Genomic DNA, 25,860 nt, shown 5'->3' on the forward strand with positions numbered 1-25,860 from the left:
AATACCAGTGGAAAGCGTCAAGTTGTCTGACTTTCTTACGTCATGGATTCAGACACACAAACGTTTTTTGGGAGGCTTCTCGGTTTTTCCTTTTGCATTTAATTTTAAATTAAACTGTTGTAAAAAAATAAATATCAAACTCGCAATCATGCTGCTGTTCCATGTATCAGCACAGCTGTGATTTGGCCGTAGGCACGGTGCAGCACTCTTGCTTGTGTGGTGATATCGCTTAAATATAGTATAACTGTGAATTGATTGCCATAAAATGTATTTGTTATATATTTCAAAACTTCGGACCATTACATCAAAGCCAGATTGTGATCTTTCTGGTCCCTGGTCTACTAATATAAATCATCTTTTGTTTCCAACCATATGCATATATGCATTCTATTTTTTTTTTACCAAGTTATTCGCCCATTTTTACCATTGCTGAAATCTAGCATCAAGTTTGCAGCTGACTGGTCTACGTCAGTAAAAATTCTGAGATGACATGCAGACATGTCAACACAGCATGATGCAATGCCGGTTGTGTCCGGTGTAGACCGATGTGAGTTCAGCTAATGTGCATTATCCGTACCTTTCATGCCAGGGACACCAGGCCGCCCAGGTAAACCCCGCTGACCCTTCTGCCCATTAGATCCAGGTAACCCTGGGAATCCACGAGAGCCTTGAGGACCTGGTGGCCCCGATGGGCCTGGGGGTCCCATCCTTGTGTAACAGTGCTCACAGCTTCTGTGATGATTGTGTTGACTACTCAGTAGGAGTGCAGGAATCTCAGCTGTAATCAAAATATATAATAAGACATCTGTCTCAGCATAATATATTAGGTATATTATGTGTATATACAGTATGTCCAGGTCATATTTAGCTTGAAATCAAAAGACAAAAAAAAAACAAACAAACAAAAAAAAAAACATTTTGCTTAATGGAAACAAATTAATAGGACTTTTAGGAGATTTTGCAAGTTTGTGCCATTATTTCCATGACAATTAAGCACATTGTCCCCCTAATTATCATTACCATAATGCAAAAAAAAATAAATAAAAAAAAAATAAAACTCATTCTTTTTATTGTAAGGCGAAAAAGATAATGATATATTGTTTAAATTGTAGTATTAATTATTACATTAGTACATTATGGCAAAATGGGCAAAAATACACATTTTGCAGAATTTGGCAAAAATACAGATTAATTGGAAATTTTATTGGACATCCAATAAAAATATTCTGCTCACAATTCAAGTCATTTTTATTTGTATAGCACTTTTCACAACACACATCGTTTCAAAGCAGCTTTACAGAAAATCATGCATTAACAAAAATGAAACTGTAATATCTGTAAAGTCTTAGAGTGATCATTGTGTAGTATGCAAGCAAACTGTGTATAAAAATTAAATAATTAAATAATAATTGTATTTAGAACCCCTGTGAGCAAGCTGAAGGCGACTGTGGCAAGGAACACAAAACTCCATAAGATGTTGGTTAATGGAGAAAAATAACCTTGGGAGAAACCAGGCTTACTGTGGGGTCCAGTTCCCTTCTGGCTAACCAGCATGAATATAATGCCAGTATTAGTTATTTATGTGCAGTGCAGGTCATGGTTTATGATTAGTAAACTAAGTAAGTGTTAAGGGTCAGTGTTTAAAATATGTATTTTTTTCATGAACTGTAAAATTAATGACTAATGTCTTTGAAGTCCATCCTGGATTAACTGCAGAAGTTCACATAGATGCATTGTCCTTTGTTAGTTGGCTGATGAAGGCTTTTGTTGGCAATTAAATTATAGTCTAAGTATTGCAGGCAGAGATCAATGAGGTGCATCACAGTTCAACCAGCAGGTAATTTCGGTCAGGTTCTGTGGGGTCCATCCTAAATCCAAGGTTCAGGGAGTGGCATATGTAGTATCCGATGTCTTACAGTTGGAGTTGGCATCAGTTCATCCTCTGAAGTCCATCATAAAAGATTGAAGTGATGTCTGGCTAGCACCAGCTGCATTTAGTCATCATTACTCAGCGACACATAGCAGTGGAGTCTGAAACCAAGCAGGAACGGAGCTGGATCTGGCCAGCTCTGGTAACATATCCTGAGGTTGAGACATGGAAACAAATAGAATAATATTAGCGTAGATGTCATTCAATTTTATGCAGAGTTATAGATCATGATAGATGTTTCTGGTTCCAGCAGACCTAACAAAAGCAGCCTTATTGTTGGATAAAATAGGTATATGCCTGGCTAAATAGATGAGTCTTTAGTCTAGAATTAAACTGAGTGAGTGTGTCTGTGTCCCGAACAGCGTAAGGAAGACTATTCCATAGTTTAGGAGCCAAATAGGAAAAGGATCTACCCCCTTTTGTGGATTTTGATATTCTAGGAACTATTAACAAACCAGAATTATGTGATCGTAATGAACGTGATGGAATATAGTGTGTCAGAAGGTCACTTAAGTACTGTGGAGCTAGACCATTCAAAGCTTTGTATGTAGTTAACAGAATTTTAAAATTAATATGAAATTTAACAGGTAGCCAATGTAACGACAATAAAATGGGGCTAATATGATCATATTTCTTGGTTCTAGTCAGCACTCAGGCAGCTGCATTTTGAACCAATTGAAGTTTATTTATTGAATTGCTGGACATCCTCCCAGTAATGCATTCCAATAATCTAGTCTTGAGGTCATGAAAGCATGAAATAGTTTTTTGGCATCAGCAACAGAGAGCATGTGTCGTAACTTAGCAATATTTCTGAGGTGGAAGAATGCTGTTCTACAAACACTGGAAATTAGATTTTCCAAGGACAGATTGGTATCAGATATAACAATTTCTTCACTGTAGAAGACAACATAACAGTACATCCATCGAGAGTCAAATTATATTTTAGCTGCTTATTTTTAGAGGTTTTTGGTCCAATAATTAGTACCTCTGTTTTGTCGGAATTGAGTTGAAGGAAATTTCTGGCCATCCAATCTTTGATTTCATTGATACACTCTGCTAATTTGGAGAATTGTGAATTTTCATTGGGCTTAGAAGAAATATAAAGTGGGGTATCATCGGCATAACAGTGGAAACTTATTCCATGATTCCTGATAATATCTCCCAGGGGAAGCATGTATAAGGAGAAAAGCAGAGGCCCTAACACTGATCCCTGTGGCACTCCACACTTAACCTTTGTTTGATTTGACAATTCTTCATTTACACATACAAAGTGGTAGCAGTCTGATAAATAGGATCTAAACCATGCTACTGCAAGTCCACTAATGCCAACATAATTCTCCAGCCTATTCAAGAGAATGTCATGATCTATCGTGTCGAAGGCAGCACTAAGATCTAAAAGTACTTGAAGAGAAATGCAGCCATGATCAGATGATAAGAGCAAGTCATTTGTAACTCTAATAAGTGCAGTCTCTGTACTGTAATGGGGCCTAAATCCTGACTGAAAGTGTTTATATATATATATACCATTTCTATGTAGAAATGAACATAGTTGGGAGGACACTACCTTTTCTAGTATTTTCGACATAAATGGTAGATTTGAAATTGGTCTGTAATTAGCCAATTCTCCAGGATCAAGCTGTGGCTTCTTAATAAGTGGTTTGATTACTGCCATTTTAAAGTTTCTTGGGACATGTCCAAAGGATAGCGAGGAGTTAATGATATTAGGAAGAGGTTCTGAGATTACAGGGAACACCTCTTTAAGAGCTTAGTTGGTATTGGATCTAACATACATGTTGTGGCTTTTGATTTTTTTGATAAGTTTTGTTAGCTCTTCATGAACTATGACAGCGAAGAATTGAAGTTGCTCGTGAGGAAAATTATGAGACTTTTTTTCTGAGGTGCTGTGACAATTTATTGCATAGTTCCAATTTTATTGCTGATTATTTCAATTTTATCAGTAAAGAAATTCATGAAGTCATTACTATTGTGCTGTGACGGAAAGTATTCAGTCGATACTTTATTCCTAACCAATTTAGCCACAGTACTGAATAAACACCTAAGATTGTTGTGAATATTTTCTATGAGTTTGCTAAAATACACTGACCTGGCAACTTTCAGTGCCTGTTTATAGCTACAGACACTATCCTTCCATGCACCACAAAATAACTCTAATTTTGTATTCTTCCACTTGCACTCCATTTTCCGAGCTGCTCTCTTGAGAGCTTGAGGGTGATCATTGTACTATGGTGCGGGGCTTTTTCTTGAATTTTCTTTAATCGAAGGGGGGCGACACTATCAAGAGTGCTAGAGAAGACTGTATTTATATTTTCTGTTATTACATCAAGTTCTATTAGACATTTTGGCTTACTAAGTATGTGAGACAATTCTGAAAAATTATTAGTGAAGCTATCTTTAGTGGTCAAAAGAATAGTGGAGAGGGAATTATCTGCTAATCCGCTAGCAACCAACGTGGATTTGGAGTGTGTCTGGGAGAAGTTGGAGGACATGGAAAACCATAGCCTGCAGAATAATGTCCACATCGTGGGAGTCCCAGAGGGAGTGGAGGGACAGGATATGGTGGAATTCCTGGATAGGCTCTTTCCGAGTCTGCTCGACATAGCCGACCATAAGCTGGAAATCGAGCGAGCTCACAGAGTTCCGGCTCGGCGATCCACGGAAGGAGACAGGTCCCGATCAATTCTGGACAAATTTCTGAGATCATCCAATAAAGATCTTGTGTTACACGGGGCGAGGAGTAAAGGAAGTCTTTCTTGGAAGAACCCTTTCTTGTTCCCAGACTTTGCGAACTCGACAAGAGAGAAACGTGATCGATTCAAGGAATGCAAGAAACTTTTACATCAACGGAAGGTCGCTTTTGCATTGATATTCCCGGCCAAATTGAGAATAGATGCTAAGGATGGCCGAAAAACATTCACATGCCCACAGCAAGCAATGTCCTTCATAAAGTCAATGGAGTAAGTTATCTTGTGGTACTCACGTTGCAGCCGAGTGGACCGGCTCACTGACATTCTCTTTTAGTGCTGGTTCCACCTAGTGGTTGGAGTTTATTTTGTAGAGCAGCACACCTTCAAGACGGTTTTGTGGATGAATCTACATGCTCTTTGTGCTTCTTCCACCTATCGGCTTGAACTTATTTTGTGGAGTATTTCTTGCAAAGTCATTAGAGTGAGTAAGTAATTTGCTTGTACACATGTTGCAGCTGAGTGGACTGGCTCACTGAACATTCATTTGACTGTTTGAAGAATCTGCACGTTCTTTTTGTGCTGGTTCCGCCTAGCGGCTGGAGTTTATTTTGTAGAATAACACACCTTCAGGACAGTTTTATGGATGAAGCTATATGCTCTTTGTGTTTATTCTGCCTATTGGTTGGAGTTTGTTTTATAGATTATCTTTTGCTGTGTAATTCTGTCTCACAAAATGTGTGCAGAAACACCAGACTTGAGTAATCTGATGGCAAAGTTGTCACGGGGGCTCTCGAAGGCGTGCATGGACTGTCGTGTGCAGGTTTAATGCGCACGTTTTCTTTTTTCTGTTCCTTTTTTTTTTTCTAGGGGATGTTCGGGGTTTGATTGTTGCACCAATGTTGGAATGTAGTCTTTATAATCTTGTCTCTGACACACAATCTATTTTTTCTTATATGTCAAAATGTCAAATGTTAATATGAGTGGATTGTCTCTCTCCATGTGGAATGTGAATGGGTTGGGGCACCCCATAAAAAGAAGGAAGGTTATTTCTCTTCTTAAGTGTAAGAAATATGATATAGTGTTTCTTCAAGAAACACACCTTTCTCCGCAGGAAGAAAGAAGAATTTGGAAAGATATGGGGTGGGCATTTTTTCATAGTGCCGGCTCGAGGAAGAGCAGGGGAGTCATTACACTGATAAGTAAACATCAACAATTCAAATGTCTCAAACAGAGTAAAGATACATTAGGGAGAGTCATTATTGTTTTAGCTGAAATTCAGGGACAAAGTCTTATTTTGGCTAATATTTATGCACCTAACATTGATGATCAGGTATTTTTTATAGATCTTGAAAGGATGTTGCAGGCCGCTGGCACCCCTCATGATATAATATTGGGAGAAGACTTTAATATTTTGATGGACTCAGTCCTTGATCATAGTGAAGCAAAAGTGTGCAAGCCCCCTAGAGCAACACTGATGCTTCACAGGATGTGTAAAAAATGTTGGTCTTTAAGATATTTGGAGACTTTTGAACTCATCTGGTAGGGACATTTACACTAGAATAGATTTTTTTATATCCAAGTCCCTCATTTCATCTGTCATTTATTGCTCAATTTTAAACATTTTAGTCAGATCACGCCCTGGTGTGTTTAGACGTGTTGCCACATATGAAGAAAAGGAAATCATATAGTTGGCACTTTAATGTATCCCTCTTGCAAAATCCTGAATTCCAACAAATGCTAAAGTCTGAAATCAATGTCTATATGGAGACCAGCTGGTCCTCAGTATCCACTGTGGGCGTAGCTTGGGAGGCACTTAAGGCGGTTCTTAGGGGCCGGCTTATACAGTATGCCGCTTTCACCAAAAAAATCCAAACCACAAGAACTCGTGGAATTGGAAGGGAATATTAAAAGTGCTGAGGCAGAGCTGAAGTGCCAAATGTCGTCTAATGGCCTCAGAGAATTGACCCGGCTGAAATACAGATATAATACTATTTTGTCACAGAAGGTGGAGTTGTGGCTATTCAGGGCAAGACAGTCATATTTTGAGGTGGGGGACAAAGCAGGGAAGCTTCTGGCTAGATATATAAAAACAGATGGTGAAATATTTACCTCGGCCACTGATATTAATATTGCTTTTAAAGAATTCTATCTTGATCTTTATAGTTTCAAATCTTCATCTACTGAAGAGGATATTAGAAACTTTGTGGAACCATTAGAACTTCCTAAACTGTCAGCTGAGCAAAACATTTTCTTGATTCTGAGATAACCTTGGAGGAGCTTGGTGAGGTTATTAAGGCCTTGACTACAGGCAAGGCTCCGGGGCCAGATGGCTTTGCCACTGAATTTTTTAGATCTTATGCTACAGAACTGGCTCCACTTTTGATAGAAGTTTATACGGAATCATTAAAGAATGGAAAGCTTCCATCAACCATGACACAAGCCGAGATCAGTCTGATTCTTAAAAAGGACAAAGATCCGGGCCTGGGTAGCTCAGCGAGTAATGACGCTGTCTACCACACCTGGAGTCACGAGTTCGAATCCAGGGTGTGCTGAGTGACTCCAGCCAGGTCTCCTTAGCAACCAAATTGGCCCGGTTGCTAGGGAGGGTACAGTCACATGGGTGTCCAAGTGAGTGTAAGAGTTACCGTCCAATTTCCCTGATACAGCTAGACGTTAAAATATTGTCAAAAATTTTGGCTAACTGATTAAGTTATGACATCTCTTATACATATACATAACCGGTGAAAAGTTTTGAAACATTCTTTATTATAATTTTTTTTTTTTCACATTTTAGTATACGTAATAGTAAAGTCATCAAAACTATGGAATAACATAAATGGAAATATGGGAATTATGTTGTGACTAAACAAAATCCAAAATAAATCAAAACTGTGTTATATTTTAGCATCTTCAAAATAGTCACCTTTTGCCTAGAATTTGCAGACATGTACTCTTGACATTTTCTCAACCAACTTCTTGAGGTATCACCCTGGGTTGCTTTTTTAATTGTTTTAAATTGTATTGAAGGAGTTCCCATCTATGCTGGGCACTTATTGGCTACTTTTCATTATTATTTGGTCCAAGTCATCAATTTCAAAAACTATTTTTTAAATTAAATTTTAGTTTTATAATTTAAAAAATTCATATGGTGGCACAATTATATTTTTGTCTACAAAACTAATTTCAAACATTTAAGCATACGCCTTCAGATCAAAGGATTTTTAAGATCATGTGAAACATTTCAGTGAAGTGTTTCAAAACTTTTGACCGGTAGTGTAGATCAGGTGGGGTTTATTCGGGGCCATAGCTCTTCTGATAATATTAGACATTTCATCAATATCATGTGGACAGTGGCGAATGATCAGACTCCGTTCGCTGCCATCTCACTTGACACTGAATAGGCGTTTGATATGGTAGAATTGGAATGTACGGGTCGGGAATACTTTTATTGGATAGATTGAGTTACTTTATAGACATTTATTTTATGCATACTATATATACTATTTTTATTGTATAATGTGTATTCTATATTGTGTGTATTGTATACTGTACATTGTATGTTATTATTTGTATATTGTGTTGTGTGTAATTATGTGTATATTAGATTTTAAATTGTGTTGTGTAAATATGATGTTTATTATAAATTGGTATATGTCTCATCACTGTCATGACTACTATGTTGCTCGGAACTGCACCCAAGAATTTCACACAATATTGCACTTGTGTATATGGTTGTGTGACAATAAAAGTGATTTGAAAGTGATTGATTTGATTTTGACCCAGTAGTGGCGGTACAAACAAATGGATTAATTTCAGATTATTTTACTCTGGATAGGGGCACCCAGCAGAGTTGCCCTCTTTCCCCATTATTGTTCTGTCTTGACCTGGAACCATTAGCAGCCACGATAAGAAAGGAGGATGATTTTCCAGGGGTGATAGCGGGAGATGTGGCGCATAAGCTTTTGCTTTACGCAGATGATATTTTGTTATTCGTCTCCGACCCCACTAGATCTATACCTTGCCACCACAGAATTATTCATTCCTTTTCTAAATTCTCAGGATACAGAGTTAATTGGTCTAAATCCGAAGCTTTGGCTCTGACGGTGTACTGCCCGGTAATAGCTTTTCAGCTGGGTGCCTTCCAGTGGCCCAGACAGGGCATTAAGTATTTGGGTATTTTATTCCCAGCAAATTTGTGTGATTTAGTTAGTTAATTTTGGCCCTTTAATAAAAAGGTTTTTGAGAGATGTGGGCAGGTGGGCTTCATTACATTTATCTGTGATTGGGAAAGTTAATGTTATTAAAATGAATTGTATTCCAAAATTGAACTACCTGCTACAGTCTCTACCTATAGATGTCCCCCTCTCTTATTTCACGCAATTTGATAGCATAGCAAAGTCCTTCATTTGGAATGGTAAACATCCCAGATTACATTTCAGTAAGTTGCATAGGCCAGTTGACAAAGGTGGGCTAGACCTACCCATTTATTATTATGCATTCGGTTTCAGACATTTGGCTCATTGGTCACTTCCACCTGAGAGAGCCCCTCCCTAGTTTTGTATTGAACAGGAAGTTCTTGCCTCTATTTTACCATTGCAAAGCCTTTCTATCAAATTAACCAGTGAAGTTAAATTAGACTCCGTTATCTCGCATTTGCACTCGGTATGGACAAAAGTGTCCAGAGTGTTTAATTCTGACATTTATTTAAATGTTGCCTCGAGCATTTGGCTGAACCCAAAATGATGTATTAATAAATCCCCTTTATGTTGGACAGAGTGGATTGTGAGAGAGGTTAATACACTCGGTGACCTATATGAGAGTGGAGTGTTGAGATCCTTTGAAAATATGGCTCAACATTTTGGGATTACCAGATCTCAGTTCTTTAGGTATTTACAGCTGCACCATCTGCTCTGTACTATTTCTGGGAGTAGCATACACCCCCCTAAAGTGTCAGATACTCTGGGAGTGGTGATTACTGCTTTTGGAAAAGGTCATGATGCTTCAGTGTATTACTCCCTGCTAATTCAGAGTCTGGGGGACAGAGCTTCGGCTTCTCTCAAGAGATTATGGGAGAAAGATCTAAACTTGGTATTGGAGGAGGGAGTGTGGGCTAAGATTCTAAAAAACATCAAGTCTACATCTAGAGATGCAAGGGTGCAACTTATGCAATTTAAGATTTTACATGGAATGGTGGCTTGGTCTGAATAACACACCCACCTACTGAAGATGCCAATCAGAAGATGGGGACACAACCAATGTTTTTGGCTGAGGGTTCAGAGTTCTATGTGTGACATATTGGGCACTCAAATTTCATTTTGCCCCAGACTCTGTACTTTAGGCGATGGGGCGGTCATTAATATAGGGGATAAATTGGGTCCTAGCCAGTGTTATGATTGGCAGACAGATTGTTCTTAGGGGATGGGAGTCGGCTGGAGCGCCCTCATTTCAAGAATGGTGCACAGAGATGGGGAAGGTGGCGGCATTCGAGGAAATGTCATGTAGAAGGCTAGGCAATTTAGATTCATTTTATAAAAAATGGGGCAGCTATTTGCCCTTCTTGGTAGGCTCTCGGGGAGGGGCAGTGGAGAGAGAAGTGTAGTTTTAAATGTGTGTGATTATTTATATATATACAGATGTGCTCAAAAGTTTGCATACCCTGGCAGAAATTGTGAAATTTTGGCATTGATTTTGAAAATATGACTGATCATGCAAAAAAACTGTCTTTTATTTAAGGATAGTGATCATATGAAGCCATTTATTATCACATAGTTGTTTGGCTCAGTTCTTTTTAAATCATAATGATAACAGAAATGACCCAAATGGCCCTGATCAAAAGTTTACATACCCTTGAATGTTTGGCCTTGTTACAGACACACAAGGTGACACACACAGGTTTAAATGGCAATTAAAGGTTAATTTCCCACACATGTGGCCTTTTAAATTGCAACTAGTGTCTGTGTATAAATAGTCAATGAGTTTGTTAGCTCTCACGTGGATGCACTGAGCAGGCTAGATACTGAGCCATGGGGAGCAGAAAAGAACTGTCAAAAGACCTGTGTAACAAGGTAATGGAACTTTATAAAGATGGAAAAGGATATAAAAAATATCCAAAGCCTTGAAAATGCCAGTCAGTACTGTTCAATCACTTATTAGGAAGTGGAAAATTCGGGGATCTCTTGATACCAAGCCAAGGTCAGGTAGACCATGAAAGATTTCAGCCACAACTGCCAGAAGAATTGTTCAGGATACAAAGAAAAACCCACAGGTAACCTCAGGAGAAATACAGGCTGCTCTGGAAAAAGACGGTGTGGTTGTTTCAATGAGCACAATACTTGTTGACCCCTCTCCAAACATAGCGCTTATGGTTGTGACCATAAAGCTTTATTTTGGTCTCGTCACTCCAAATTACAGTGTGCCAGAAGCTGTGAGGCATGTCGGGCATATTGTAACCGGGCTTTTTTGTGGCATTGGCTTCTTTCTGGCAACTTGACCATGCAGTTCATTTTTGTTCAAGTATCGTCGTATTGTGCTCCTTGAAACAACCACACCGTCTTTTTCCAGAGCAGCCTGTATTTCTATATGATATCTAGGTGATACAGTCTCTATGTGTTTATGTGACCTGTGTGATGTCTCAAGGCAGCTAGCAGACGTTCAGATTAACCAGTTTGTCTGCTTCCTGACCTGGGCCCCAATTAGTCAAATACTATCACTATTAAGACTATGAGCCAAATTACTAGAGAGGAGAGCGGCACCTTCCCTTGAGGGATGGAGTCCGTCTCTCTTTAGCAGGTCAGGTCTTCCCCAAAAAGTCTTCCAATTGTCTATAAATCCTATGCTATTCTCCAGACACCACTCAGACTTCCAGCCGTTCAGTGACACAAATCTACTATAAACCTCATCACCACACCGAGCAGGGAGGGGGCCAGAGCATATTACAGTGTCTGACATCATTTTTGCAAGTTCACACACCTCTTTAACATTATCTTTAGTGATCTCTGACTGGCGACGCCGGACATTGTTAGTGCCGACATGAATAACAATTTTAGAAAATCGATGTTTAGCATAAGCCAGCACTTGTAAATTTGATCTGATTTCAGACACTCGAGTCGAAATGCTTTTAACAATGGTGGCTGGAGTCTCTATTTCCACATTCCTTACAATAGAATCACCAATTATTCAGGCTCTTTCAACATGATTCTCAGTGGGTGCATCTCTGAGTGGGGAGAATCGATTGGAAACCCTAACAGGAATGGGAGAGAGGTGTCACTTTGCTTAGTAAGTATGCTGCCGAGATGTCACCCAAACGCCCTGCTGTGGGGGCTCTACTGCCGGGACCAAAGTGTGTTGCTCGCTGTACTACCTGCATCAGTATCTACCGGCCTCTCTTTCTCACTGACCTCAACTAGTGTTCGGATGTGTGTCTCTAACTCATTAACCTTCTCCATCAGCCTGACTAATTCCTTACATTTATCACATGTGAATCCCTCACTGCTGATGGAAGAAGCTATTGTAAACATGTGGCATGCAATGCACGAAACGATAACATGAGTGGATGCCATGACTTACCACAATTGTTTGTTGTTGTTGTTATGGTTGTTCTTGAGTGGTGAGGTTTTGAGATCGATGTGGTTCGATGTGGTTCATGATCAGCAGATGTTTGAGATTGATGCAATAATCCATGTAAAACACAGTGGAGTAAACGAATGCACGCAGTCAAGACGCGAGATGTAGACAAGCGAGAAAAGAAAAAAGATAGAAAATGGGTGCACACTGTAAAATACACACAGTTGAAACAGTAGAAAAGCGGAAAAACCCAAAGCACGCGGTAAAATGGCAAAGGATAAAACGATGAACGTATAAGAATAAGAATAAGCAATGCTAAGCAGGCTAGCAAGCTGCAAACACTCGTGCAGTGTGCCGGCAGCAACTGGAAGAGGAAGTCCAACACCTGTGAAATTTACCTTGAATTACTTTTACTCTTTGTTTTCTACAAATATCACTTTTGCATACTCTGCACTGACACATTTGTCGTCTTGGTAAACAAGTACACTAACTTTGGAGAAAAAAAAAAAAAAAAAACATTTGTATGGTGGAAATGATGCCACAATGGTTTATGCATAGTTCACTTTTTGTTTAAATTATTGAAGTTTTAAACATATAATCATTTGTATTTTTATAATGCATTTTCATAGATTAATATTAAAATCTGGGTCTGGGACAAGGCTGAAACAAATCTATGCATAATAGGCCTTTGAGAAGTATGAAAAATGAAAAATAAAGGCCTGGTAAAAAGTTTCCAAATCAGATAAGACCTTCAAATAACAAAAATAAAAAAGTTGAAAATTGATGGTTTTAATAAAAATCAACCCCTGGGACAAAACATTTCTTGAAGTTGAAGAAGCACCAGTATATTTTCCATTTACAGTTTTTATGTTCCCTGGGAATCAAACCCACAATACTGGTGTTGCTAGCCCCATGTCTACCATGAGGTAGAGGAACGCCATTTAAAATAAACTAGTGAATACAAAAAAAGTGATTGAAAATGGTGAAAAACTAAAAAAAAAAAAAAAAAAAAAAAGGTGACCTGTCACAATACCTAAAATATAAACTTTAATATATACTTGATATACCAAAATCTTTGATGTTGATGTAAAAAGCTCATGGGCATGTCAAGTGTCAACTACCCAAACACTATAGTGGACTATGGAGAGATCAAATGATAATTTTGGGTACTCACATCGAAGGACATCTCTGCAGATCTGTTGAATATATTGCTCAGATAGCTCTCTGCCCTACAAAAGCACAAGAGTTTCTGTTAAAAATGTATCTTTCCATGCAGTGTTATACAGTATCCTCCAATGATATGAAGGAAAATACATTTTGCATGATTTTCTAGATAGGAAATGATTGCTATAGTGTATTCTTTTTCTGTTCCTAATTGAAACACATTTTAGGCATGTGTCTAGCCAGTATTTAGATGCATTTCCAAATACAAAACTGTTTTATTAGCACAGAGCAAGAGAAAAAACAATGGATATATATAAATATCTTTACAGATATATTTGTATAAATGTATATTAGGGCTAGGCAATATAGGAAAAACTTATATCCATATATCTACTATATTATTCAGGCTTTTGGCAATATTCAATAAACATTGTGATATTTATGTATTTACTATTTGATTAGATTCACAAGCTCTCGATTGCGATTTCAATATAATTTCATTTGATTCTGATTAATTTGGGTATTTTTTCTGTTATAATGCCCATTTTGCTTGAATATGAAAGAAATTTTAATCTCAGCTAATGCTGTAAATTATACAGAGAACTTTCAAACTTGGTATATTATTAAATTGTTAATTTAAAAAATGTATAACAGGGCCCAAACTATGCAGTTCAATTGATATTTATTTAACAGATGTAATAATCAACACAACCAAAACTGAAGTAAACTTTAAAGTAAAAACTTTAAACAAGTCAAACCAAACTTTAACTCTGAACACACAGTGAAAGGATCTCGGTGCTTAACTTCACATAATAAAAGATCGATCTTGGGATTTTAAAAATCGATATCGGGATTGTTCAAATGAAGATCGCACTCAATATTTTTAGCCCCAAGTAATAAATAGTAATTTGTAAAATAATTTGCCTACATACAGAATATTTTTATAAAACATTGTATGAAAAATGCCACGTCAAGACTTGCATGAACCTTTCTAAGTGTTGACAAAAATAAATCTTTGAATCAGAGTTTTGAATTGATTCACTGAAACAGTTTGAACTGCTTCAAGGAAATTAACTGCCAATTTTAACGCTGTTTATGCTACTGAAATTAAATCAGAGATGCTGTTAAAACATCTATACTTAAAGGGATAGTTCACCCAAAAATGAAAATTCTCTCATCATTTACTCACCCTCATGCCATCCCAGATGTGTATGACTTTCTCTCTTCTGTAGAACACAAATTAAGATTTTTAGAAGAATATTTCAGCTCTGTAGGTCCATACAATGCAAGTGAATGGGTGTCAAAATTTTGAAGCTCCAAAAATCACATAAAGGCAGCATAAAAGTAATCCATATGACTCCAGTGTTTAAATCCATGTCTTCAGAAGTGATATGATAGGTGTGGGTGAGAAACAGTTCAGTATTTAAGACCATTTTTGCTAGAAATTCTTCTCCCTGCCCAGTAGGGGGCGTATGCAACAAGAATGTGAATCACCAAAATCACAAGAAGAAGAATGTGAAAGTGAAAGTTAAAGTGGAGATTGACTGAGCAGGGAGGATAATTTATAGTAAAAATTGACATAAATATTGATCTGTTTCTCTCCCACACCTATCATATCACTTCTGAAGATATGGATTTAACCACTGGAGTCTTATGGATTACTTTTATGCTGACTTGTGTGATTTTTGGAGCTTCAAAATTGTGGCACCCATTAACTTTCATTGTATGGAACTACAGAGCTGAGAAATTCTTCTAAAAACCTTTATTTGTGTTCTGCAGAAGAAAGAAAGTCACACACATCTGGGATGGCATGAGAAGATGAGAGAATTTTCTTTTTTGGGTGATCCCTTTAACACTCTCATACTGCTGGTCATGAGACAAGAAAGAATTGCAAAACTAGTCAAATGACATGGCCTTCAGGAAACTGAATGGCCATAAAATGTGCATTAAAATCATTGCGATATTCACAATGTTGCTTAATGTTTATATCAGCAGAAAATACTCGAGTATTCAGTATATCGCTCAGTCCTACTTACTATCTTTTTTTGTTTGAAGAAATAAAACAACATGGTGCATAACAATACAATCATTTGAAAACAAAATACATACAGGTCGTCCCTCAGGTCCAGGTGGTCCTGTGGGTCCGACTTCTCCGCTCTGTCCCCGTGGCCCCGAGGGGCCCATCAGTCCTGGCTGTCCAGGGAGCCCCTGGTGGCCGCTGTGACCCCTCTGACCGGGCTCTCCTGATGTCCCTTTCTGAGATGGACACAAACACAACTCAGCACACTCACATACAGCTGTGACTGTACATCCAGATCAGAGATGCGTTTACCTCGCCTTTCTGCCCAGCTGCCCCAGTCAAACCCTGTTTATGAAGAAAGTAACAGTCACTCGTTTTATTAAACAGCTCTATAAGAATTCAGAGCATCTCTGCAATACGTAAAGTTAAAGCAACTGTATGAACTCATTTTGTTAAATATTTTCAGATGCTAATAACGGTTTAGAAAATGTTGTCATTGAAAGTAACAAAGCAACAAATAACTGCAGTGCATGTTTTTGTGATATATATCCACACTGTATACTGTGGCCCCAAAAACTCATTTGACACTGAAAATGTAGGAACCAAGTGAAATTGTGACAACTGCTAACAAATGAAGGTTACCTTTTCTTTTCTAAGCCATTTTTGCTACAGGTTTTAACCAAATGGATATATGAAATCACAAAATGTTTTTTTTCCTCAATACAGTGTATATATTGTTTTATGATTTAAAACCAGACACATTTATTTGTGCTTAATTTTATTTTATTCTATTATTTTTTTGGCACATGGTTTGCATACATTTACAAGAGTGAGTTAAGTTTTCAAATACTTTTTGGGGGCACAGTGCATAGCCCATTTCTCTCATTATTCCATATTTACTGAAGATGTTACTTTAACAATGTTTGATAGTATCTCCACTGTCTGTGCTGCTTGTTCTTGTCTACTGTACTACTGTTGGTTTTAAAAAGTGTTAAATATATCCATTGCCTCTTCAGATGTGTCCCAAAATATGTTTCCCTTTGTAAAGTGCTTTACAAAGTAAACTTTTTATTTCCTTATTCACTTTTCAATCATTCTTTTAGTATTATTTTATCAAATCATTTTATACTAGACCTGTTTATTTCTTATTTACATCATTATTCCAATGTAAAGCACTTTGAATTACCATTATGTAAGAAATGTGCTACATACAGTAATAAAATGTGCCCTGCTTTATACAGAAAGCAAAAAAGTACTATGCTACTACAGGGGGAAACTACACCACCATGTGGTTGCTACTGTAATTTCAGATTCAGCAATCAATGCTAAATAAAATGCAATGGTCATGCCATTCACGCAAATGTTGGTCACTTTTATTTATTTTTCATTTATTTCATTTAATGATCAAATTTGGCTATTCCTAATGTGTAAAAAAAAAAAAAAAAAAAAAGGTAAAATGATGTTCAATAGGTTTGCAAAACATAAGACAGTTTGTGTGTTATTTGGCACAAGGCCCAACTTACATGATCACCAGGTCTCCCAGGGTCTCCTCTTTCACCTTTCATCCCCTATACAATTGCACAAACATGCATTTTAAAAACATACATGTACACATATGTAAATCTACTTTACTCTTACAAACACAATACAAACAGCAAAGCATTTTGAAATCGCTATAGTGTATGTAGGATCGGCAAGCAAGATGTTTCCTCTAAATTTGCTCTGTGAAGTCTGTACTTGTCAAAGAAACGTATCCTTCGAAGATGTTTGCACAACTAACTTGTATGCACAATAGCTCATTGTTTTGGGTTAAGTGAGCTTCTTTCAAACTCTTGTACTGTCACATCAGGGCAAGCAATAGAAATGAAAATTCTGTCATTATTTACTCACCACCATGTTATTCTAAACCTGTGCTTTGTTTTTCTTTTTTTCCTACATTGACAGATCCCTTACAAAAATTGAGAGTTCATTGCAAATATGCTGCAAACTTGCCACAAATTCGCCACTGATCATTTTCACATGCAAATGAGCTTTGTAACAAACTTGCGGCAAATTGTCCATTGTTGCCAAAGGTTTGCTGCAGATTCACCACTACTGGTGAAGAGCTGCAAACTTCTGGCAAACATTTGCGGCAAATATGAAGCTCATTTGCATGTGAAAATAATTGTTGGCGAATTTGCTGCAAGTTTACGGCAAATTTGCAATGAACTCTGATTTTTGTAAGGGATCACATCACAGTGACCACAGATATCAAGCTTGAAAAAAAGGACCATAAACATAGTCCATTCAACACATGCGCAGTATTCCAAGTCTTCTGAAGCCATTTGATAACTTGAGGAAATTGTGAGGAACAGACAAAAACAAAATCAATGTATTCACAGTGAATTTCCCCTTCGCAGAAGCTCTTCAATCAAAAATGGAACCAATGGAGCAAGTTGGATGTCAATGACACTTTTTGGTTGTGTCTTGTGACCAAATGTCATTGACATCAGAGTTCTTTTTGGAGCTTGACTGATGTGTTCACTACAAACTGTCATTGTACGGAAAAGAGCTGCTTATAGATTATTCAACAATTCTCCTTTTGTGTTCCAGGGTATAAAATAACAACATACTGATTTAGAACAAGAGGACTAGCAATGTATATGTTTTGTTCATGCAGTAGATTTTTTGAAGATAATGGACCTGACGAACTTATGTATTTTATACAGTTTATATTTGTGACCCATACTGTTTGTTGGAACAGTTATGTAAAATGTTCATTATTAATGAGTGAACTTACCTCGACTCCTCTGTCACCCACATCTCCACTTTGTCCCTGTAAAAACATTTCAAGGTAGGCTTTTTACAATAAAGGGGTGCAAATAATTAAATATATTAAACATAAAGCCCTAGCAAATATGCTTACTAAATCGAGCCTAATCTCATGAAAATTATGAGACTGTGGCAACATTTTTGTAAAATGGCATTATGTGGTTCATTACATGTACAGTATGGCGGCAGTTCCAAGGTGAAACATCCACTGTGTGGTGCTAAAGCAAGTTAAATTTTCCTTTTTTTTGTTTAATGCTCTATCAAGTCTTAAATGAAAGTAAAATGAAAAACGGGACTGCTGAAGCAACCATTTAATTTTGTGGTGCCTCTATGACAGTTTCGGCTCACGTGTTGACTCTCTTCAGGACTTGTACCCCGCTCCTGCATAAAATGGGATTGTGTGAGGAACAGGGTGAAATATTTGTGTTTATTAACTAATAATCTGCCATTTTACCCGTGATTTGTGTAGAAGGTAATAAAAGTTGTTGTTGTGCCTTTAGTGTTTAGAGGCGAAACAATTTTAAAGGATTTCTACTTTTTTTTCCCCTGTGGCGTGAATGAGTGCATTGCATCAGCAGCCATACAGACACTGGTTCTTGTCCCGCGTGGAAACCAGGAAGTAATCGTGTTCACATAATCAGTGGACAGCGTGATTCTGAGGTTGCATTTCCCCTCTAAGATAACATTTTTACTCCACTGATGGTTAGGTTTAGATTTAAGTTTGGTAGTTTGGGGGTTGAGTTAATAAAATATGCATTCCTGTTGACTGTATTAGATAATTTACAAATAAAAACAGCTCACTTTAAAACTCACCTTGGCACCACTCTGTGGACATTTTACCCAGAAACTGGAGCTCACATGTGCACATGTGCTCAACAACACTAACTGCTTCTGCCACTGGGGGCAGTGCTTTGAATTTCCGTTAGCACAGACTGATGAAAATTGTGAAAATCCCAGGAGATCAGCAGTTACAGAAATACTCAAACCAGCCCATCTGGCACCAACAATCATGCCATGGTCCAAATCACTGAGATCACATTTTTTCCCCATTCTGATGGTTGATGTGAACATTAACTGAAGTTCCTGACCCTTATATGCATGATTTTATGCACTGCACTGCTGCCACATGATTGGCTAATTAGATTATCGCATGGATGATTGTTGGTGTCAGATGGGCTGGTTTGAGTATTTCTGTAACTGTTGATCTTCTGGGATTTTCACACAAAACAGTCTCTAGAGTTTACTCAGAATGGTGTTTAAAACAAAAACAAAAACATCCAGAGAGGGGCAGTGCTGTGGAAAGAAATGCCTTGCTGATGAGAGAGGCCAACAGAGAATGGCCAGACTGGTTTGAATTAATTACTGTTGTGGCTGATTGGTGTACATATATTTGTGTGTGTATATATATATATATATAATTATTTATTTATTTTTTTAATGACTGATTTATACCAATATTTCCACATCTAACACAGAGAGTAAATCAAAACTCATTAAGATTAAACTCCAAAATTTGAAACTGCTATCAATAATTCATGAATGCGCTCAAGGCCTGTAAACCACAAACATTTTTATGAATGCTTTTCTTGTTTGCCAGGGTATGAATTATCATTACCTTCCTTAAGTTAATAGAGCTTCACTTGGAAAATCCACTCACCATAAAACTGGGCTTTTGCCTCCAAGTTTGACCAGAAATGCAAAGTCAGTGTTTTTTTCAGAGGACATAAACATAATTTGGGTAAAGTAACAAAATTATTTGGTTTTCAGAAAGCTTAATAAGTGTATGACAGATCCAAACCCAATACATAATGTCATGTGGAATCTTTATTAATACTGTACCTTCTGTCCCTTTAATCCGGGCATTCCTGGATGTCCTGGCTGGCCAGCTGGCCCAGGTTCTCCAGGTTTACCCTTCATTAAAACAGCACATATAGAGATAAATAGGTGTATGAAGATGGTACTACATTATCTTTTGCTCTTCTGTAAGCAGTACATTTCCTTTCCCTTTAACAAACCGATGATGTTTAATCGGAATAGAATATTTTACCTCTTGCCCTGGAAGACCTGCTTGGCCCGGCTCTCCACTTTGCCCTTTAGTGCCCTAATGATGGAAAGAGTTTATGTGTCCAAGTTAATCAGGTAGTTCTTGTATTAAGTGCATCTTTAATTCAGTTGAATGCAAAATTGGAAGTTGTGACTTATAAAATGTTTAAACTAAAATTATACTTTGATTTGCCCACTCAAATAATTAAGGGCCTATTGTGGACACACAGGGGAAATTAAACACTTAATATTCACTCATCATATTTCAATAATGGGTAGCGGGTATATATCGCACATATTTGCTATGAGAAATAAATTTTCACAAACTTGCTGGAAAAGAAAAGTTAAAACATGAAAGGTGCACTTATCACCATAATATAAAATAAGTAACTGGTGTCTGTAACCAAATAACCAAATAAATAAACTAACTGCTACTAACCAAATAAATAAATACACGGACATGAAATATTGATTTGTGTTGAAATTATGTAATTTTATGATTGCTGAACAGACAAGAAATAATTGCTGAACAGCTAAAATCCACCTCCGTTTGTGTCAGAGTTCTGTCGGTGTTTATTCTGTGAAAATTATTGTCTCACTCCTCAATATCCAGCTTATTACAAGACTACTTGCCAAATAAACAAATAAATGGACATGAAACATTGATTTGCATTAAAATTATATAATTATGTGAGAAGAAAGAAATCGCGGTCTAATATGTGGATGTGCGGTTGTTACTCAGAAATATCAGACCGCTAGATGGCGCTATTGACCAATCAGAAGTGAATATTCCAGAGAGCTGTGTAATAAGACTGAATTAATTAACTGAAATATGACTGAATTAACTGATTTAAAGGTGGAGTAAGCGATTCCTGAGAAAGAATGCCGATATTTGAACTCAAAAGCCAAACAAACACACCCCTCCCTTCAGTGCTCCTTCAGAAGCTCCACCTCCCAAATTCATGCACACGCATTGCCAAGGAACACTTATTTTCCCATTTACAAAGCCAGGAGTGTGTACAAACACCAGATTTTTTTTCAGCGCACACACAGAATGGACAGCTAGCGGACCATGAAGAGATATCCGCGGAATTTGGCAAAAAGTGTATTGGATGAAAATTACACACTACACCTTTAATTACTCAATTGGCCATACAGAAAAAAAGAAAAAAAAATGCTTAAAGTGGTTTATTAGTCTTGGCTAAAATTTATGTTTTTAGAGGGGTTTTGGCCACTAAACCAGCTTAAACTAGCTGAGACCTTAGGATGGTTTAGTTTTTTTTTTTTTGTTTGTTTGTTTTTTTTTTTAGCAGGAAACATTATTAAAATAAAAATGAATTTGGAAAGGCAAAAGTATATAAAAAAAAAAACATGACCCGAGTTAAAACTTCTCAGACAAATGCCTTCAGCAACAAAATGCTTTCAGACTATTTTTTTCAGCCAAAATTTCTACACTCTGTCTTGTTAAAATAAAATAAAATATGTCCATTTTGTCTCAAAAAGAGTTCAATGAGCCATAAAGAACAGCATTGTTGACTAGCATTCTTAAGTTTGAAGGTAACTATGAGATTGAAAAATGTGAAGATACTTTGTTGTCTCACAAATGATTTGAAGCAGAACAAGATTGAAGGATTGTAACCATTTACAGGCCATCACATATTTTCTGCACCAATCCACATGCATGATTACACAGATTATGAAAGGTGATTGAGAAACATTTGACATTACATCATTAATCAATGGCAAAACAGTCATCTGCCTTGTTCTTGCCTTGGAATAACAATAATAATCTAAAAGAGTCTCCAACTCAGTAATCAATAGCTGCTCTTGTTCAATGATCTCCATAGGAGATTATGACTGACATCTTTCATTTAGAAGACGAAAACATGCATTATGTGAGTGACCTTAGGGCCTGGCTGTCCATTTGACCCCGGCATTCCAGGCAAACCCATCACGCCCTGCAGAAAGACAAACACAATCACTTTAGATGATTAAACTTTTAGCCCTATTTACGTTCGTAATACAATACTGTGTACAATCCTTCAGTTAAAATTATTTCAAAGAAAATATTTGACATCATAATCTTTCATCAAAATGTAATTTTGCAACAGCCCTCTTATTTTTCAAACCTCCACCTCCTGCAACGGCTGGAATTGTGTTCAATTAAGTGACTGTAGCGACAGTTTTTCAAAATTATATTCCGTAATTCATTACACGTATTGCAGCAGTTCAGAGGTGAAATGTCCAACGTGTTGTGCTAAAAGCGAGTGAAATGTTCTTCCAAACAGATGAGGTTTTTAAGGTTAATGCTCTATCAAATTTTAAATCAACAAAACCAACCTCACTACCCTAAACCTTAAACCTAAACCTACCCGATATAAAAGCAAATGTGACATGAAAAAAACGTCTTGCTGAAACAACCACGGCATTTTGTGGTAGTGCTACGTCAGCTGAGCTACCACACAATTTGATCGTACTTGAACAAGCTTGGAAATGTAGTTGGTTATGTGATGCAAACGTTAAAAAGTCATGCACTATAGTAAGTGTTTTGAAGCAATGAGATAACATTGTGTGAGGAACATGGCAAAAAGTAAGCATTCATGAACTGATAATCTGATGTTTTACTCGTGATTTGTGTGACAATGAAAAAGTCGCTGTTGTGGCGCCTCTAGTGTTCCTTTCACCAGGAAACTGCCACGATACGTACAACGGGCCATATAAAAAGTATAGGTATAAAATAGGCAAAAATACAAAAATATAGTGATAGTAATGTGATTCTATGTCTATGCTCACAAAGGCAGAAAAAAAAAAAACTTTTTGGAAACTTTTTTGAAAAACTGTACAGGACAAAAACACATAAAATTTGATTTTTACAAGCCTGATCCAAACCACATTTGTAGGTGGTTTGGAATCTGCTTAACATCAGATTATGTTAATGCATCTCGGTCTGAATGGTCAGATTGGATTTCATGTGTTGTTACGTCAGGTTTTGCAACAAGAAGACCTACGGACGTTGTAATTTCGGCCAACATACTGGGACATCCTGGTTAAAATGGGACAGTTGCGAATCATATCAGCAACAAAAATAGCATATGCAAGCTTTTCCATTTTTTACCACTATTGTTTGTTACAAATGTTTTCATATTCAGATACTGCCCTCATAAAAAAATAAAATAAAAATAAAAATCAATAGCAAAACATCCATTGCTATATTCCCATGCATGGTGAACAAACACAAGTGTGCAACTTTACTATTACAACTAATTTGGTCGTGCAAGCAAAAGTGACTGCAGCATGAAAAAAAAAAAAAAAAAAACAGATTTGAGAAAAGAATCGGATTTTCCCTGCAGTGTGAACAAAGCCTGTGAGACCAGGGCTGGGTTTTCCAAAGCACTAAGTAGATTGTTAGTAGCACTTAAAGGAATATTCTGGGTTCAATCCAAGTTAAGCTTAATCGACAGCATTTGTGGCACCACAAAAATTCATTTTGACTTGCCCTACCTTTTCTTTCAAACAAAAAGCAAAAATCTGGGTTACAGTGAGACACTTACAACGGAAGTGAATGGGGGCCAATCCATAAATGTTAAAATACTCACTTTTTCAAAAGTATAGCCACAAGATGTAAACAATATGTGTGTTAACATGATTTTAGTGTGATATAATCACTTACTCACCTTTTCTGTGTAGTTATAGCCAATTTTACAACTTTGTTGCCATGATGATGTAATGTTAACAAACCCTAAAGCCCTAAAACGACTGTAAAAACAATTTATACAAATTTACAGCTCAAATAATACATGAGTTTTAACAGAAGAATTAATGTAAGTGCTTTTATCAAATTAGAAGCTTCACATTTCTGCCTTTAAACCCTCCAAAAATTGGCCCCATTCACTTCCATTGTAAGTCTCACTGTAACACAAATTGTAGCTTTTTTTTTAAAGAAAAGGAGGGACAAGTCAAAATTAATTGTTGTGGTTATCAACATTCTTATTAAACAGATTATTTAAGAAGACACACTTGAGTAATGTGACCCCACAGTTTAAAACTGAAATAAATCGGTCTGAAAAAATCATTCAATATATGGTTATCAAAGGAGATAGTGAGAGTGTGCAATGAGTGATTCCCCCTCCCCCTCTCTCTCTCTCCTCCTCCTCCTCTTCTTCTTTCCTCCAATGGCTGTTTCAAATCCGCTCCAGTAGCCTATAGTCTGTTTACATGGCTGTCACAAATTGCATGTTGCATAATGACAGTCAGACTACAAGTGCACATTGCCTAGAACTGCATAACCTATGAAGCAGAGCATCAATACATCTGAAACCCATTCTTACCAAAGCCATCATTATTTCTGTAATTAAATTCAGAAGTTAATAACTTTCGGCGCCTCGACAAGGTTACATACAGTTTTCATGGCTTGCCAATATTTCCGCATTATTTTCATGTGCTACTTTATAACGAGCGATCCATGTGCTGGTTTGGGAAACAGGCGTTACTCCATTGTAAAATAACAAGGGGCGTTAGTAAAGATGATCGTAAAACCTTAAGTTGCAACGTTATTGGGAAACCCAGCCCAGGTTGTTATTCCAAAAAAGAACCATCACTGTCTTTGTCATCTTGCATCAAAATGTATTAACTTGCTTTGTCTCTGAAACAACTTTCCTTTTCGGCTGATGTCACCACTCCCTTATACTTTTCAACCCTTCAAAAGCTTTAGATTTACTCACAGGGTCTCCAGCTATACCTTTGGCTCCTTTTGGTCCTGGCAAACCATCATCACCCTTTAAAGAAAACAAAACATGTACATTTTCAATGTTTGGTGTGGCCATTCTGCTGTACAGAGTCTACAAAGGATTCATTTATGATACTACAATGAGTCAAATTTGTTTGGAAGCCCATTCCTGCCATATGGAAAAAAAGCTGCTTTAGGAAGTCATAATTATTAGATACTAAATTATATTTATGCAATAAAAAGCCTGCAATAATAATAATTATTATTATTATTATTACATTCAAAGTCATTATTTTGAAATAAAAGGTCATGAAATACTGAGTCATAATTATGAGATAAAAAAATCTATTATTAGACATTTTATGACATAAAAAGTATAAAAAAAATATATGTATGAGAAATTATGACAAAGTAAAATTTATGAGATGAAGTCAAAATTATGAGATAGTCAAAATTTAGATAGTAAGTCAGTTATGAGATTAAAAGTCATAACTGTGAGATGAAAAGTAAAAATTATGAGATATTAAGTCAGATAAAAACTCATTTTATGATTTATTACAAGATAAAGTCATATCTATGAGATCAAAAGTCTTGATTATGAGATACGAAGTCAAAATTATGATATAGTAAATCAAAATTATGAGACAGTCAATTATGAGATTAACAATCACAATTATGCAATTAAAAGTCACAATTATGAGATAAAAGTCAGTTATGAGAGTCATATTTATGACATAAAAAGTCATACTTATGAGATACTAAATCAAAATGACGAGATAGTAAATCATAATTATGAGATTAAAAGCCAAAACTTTGAGATAGTAAGTTATAATTATGAGATAAGTCATATTTATTAGATAAAAAGTCATAAGTACGAAATACTAAGCCATATCATGAG

At 36.7% G+C, this 25,860-nt stretch overlaps 1 protein-coding gene across 1 annotated transcript in view; it reads right to left on the minus strand.

Annotated features, from left to right (window-relative positions):
• The window catches only part of LOC127413606 (collagen alpha-1(XXI) chain-like), a 123,839-nt gene that overhangs the window by 7,692 nt on the left and 90,287 nt on the right, over positions 1–25,860 (minus strand). The window contains exons 18-27 of the mRNA XM_051650879.1: positions 24,958–25,011; positions 22,141–22,194; positions 20,241–20,294; positions 20,033–20,104; positions 18,162–18,197; positions 16,906–16,950; positions 15,695–15,727; positions 15,472–15,618; positions 13,373–13,427; positions 578–778 (exon numbers count right to left, since the gene is read on the minus strand). Coding sequence (XP_051506839.1) covers positions 578–778; positions 13,373–13,427; positions 15,472–15,618; positions 15,695–15,727; positions 16,906–16,950; positions 18,162–18,197; positions 20,033–20,104; positions 20,241–20,294; positions 22,141–22,194; positions 24,958–25,011 — 751 coding nt within the window. The remainder of the gene's footprint in view (positions 1–577; positions 779–13,372; positions 13,428–15,471; positions 15,619–15,694; positions 15,728–16,905; positions 16,951–18,161; positions 18,198–20,032; positions 20,105–20,240; positions 20,295–22,140; positions 22,195–24,957; positions 25,012–25,860) is intronic.

Source organism: Myxocyprinus asiaticus, chromosome 23 (assembly GCF_019703515.2).
Source record: "Myxocyprinus asiaticus isolate MX2 ecotype Aquarium Trade chromosome 23, UBuf_Myxa_2, whole genome shotgun sequence".
NCBI lineage: Eukaryota > Metazoa > Chordata > Actinopteri > Cypriniformes > Catostomidae > Myxocyprinus > Myxocyprinus asiaticus.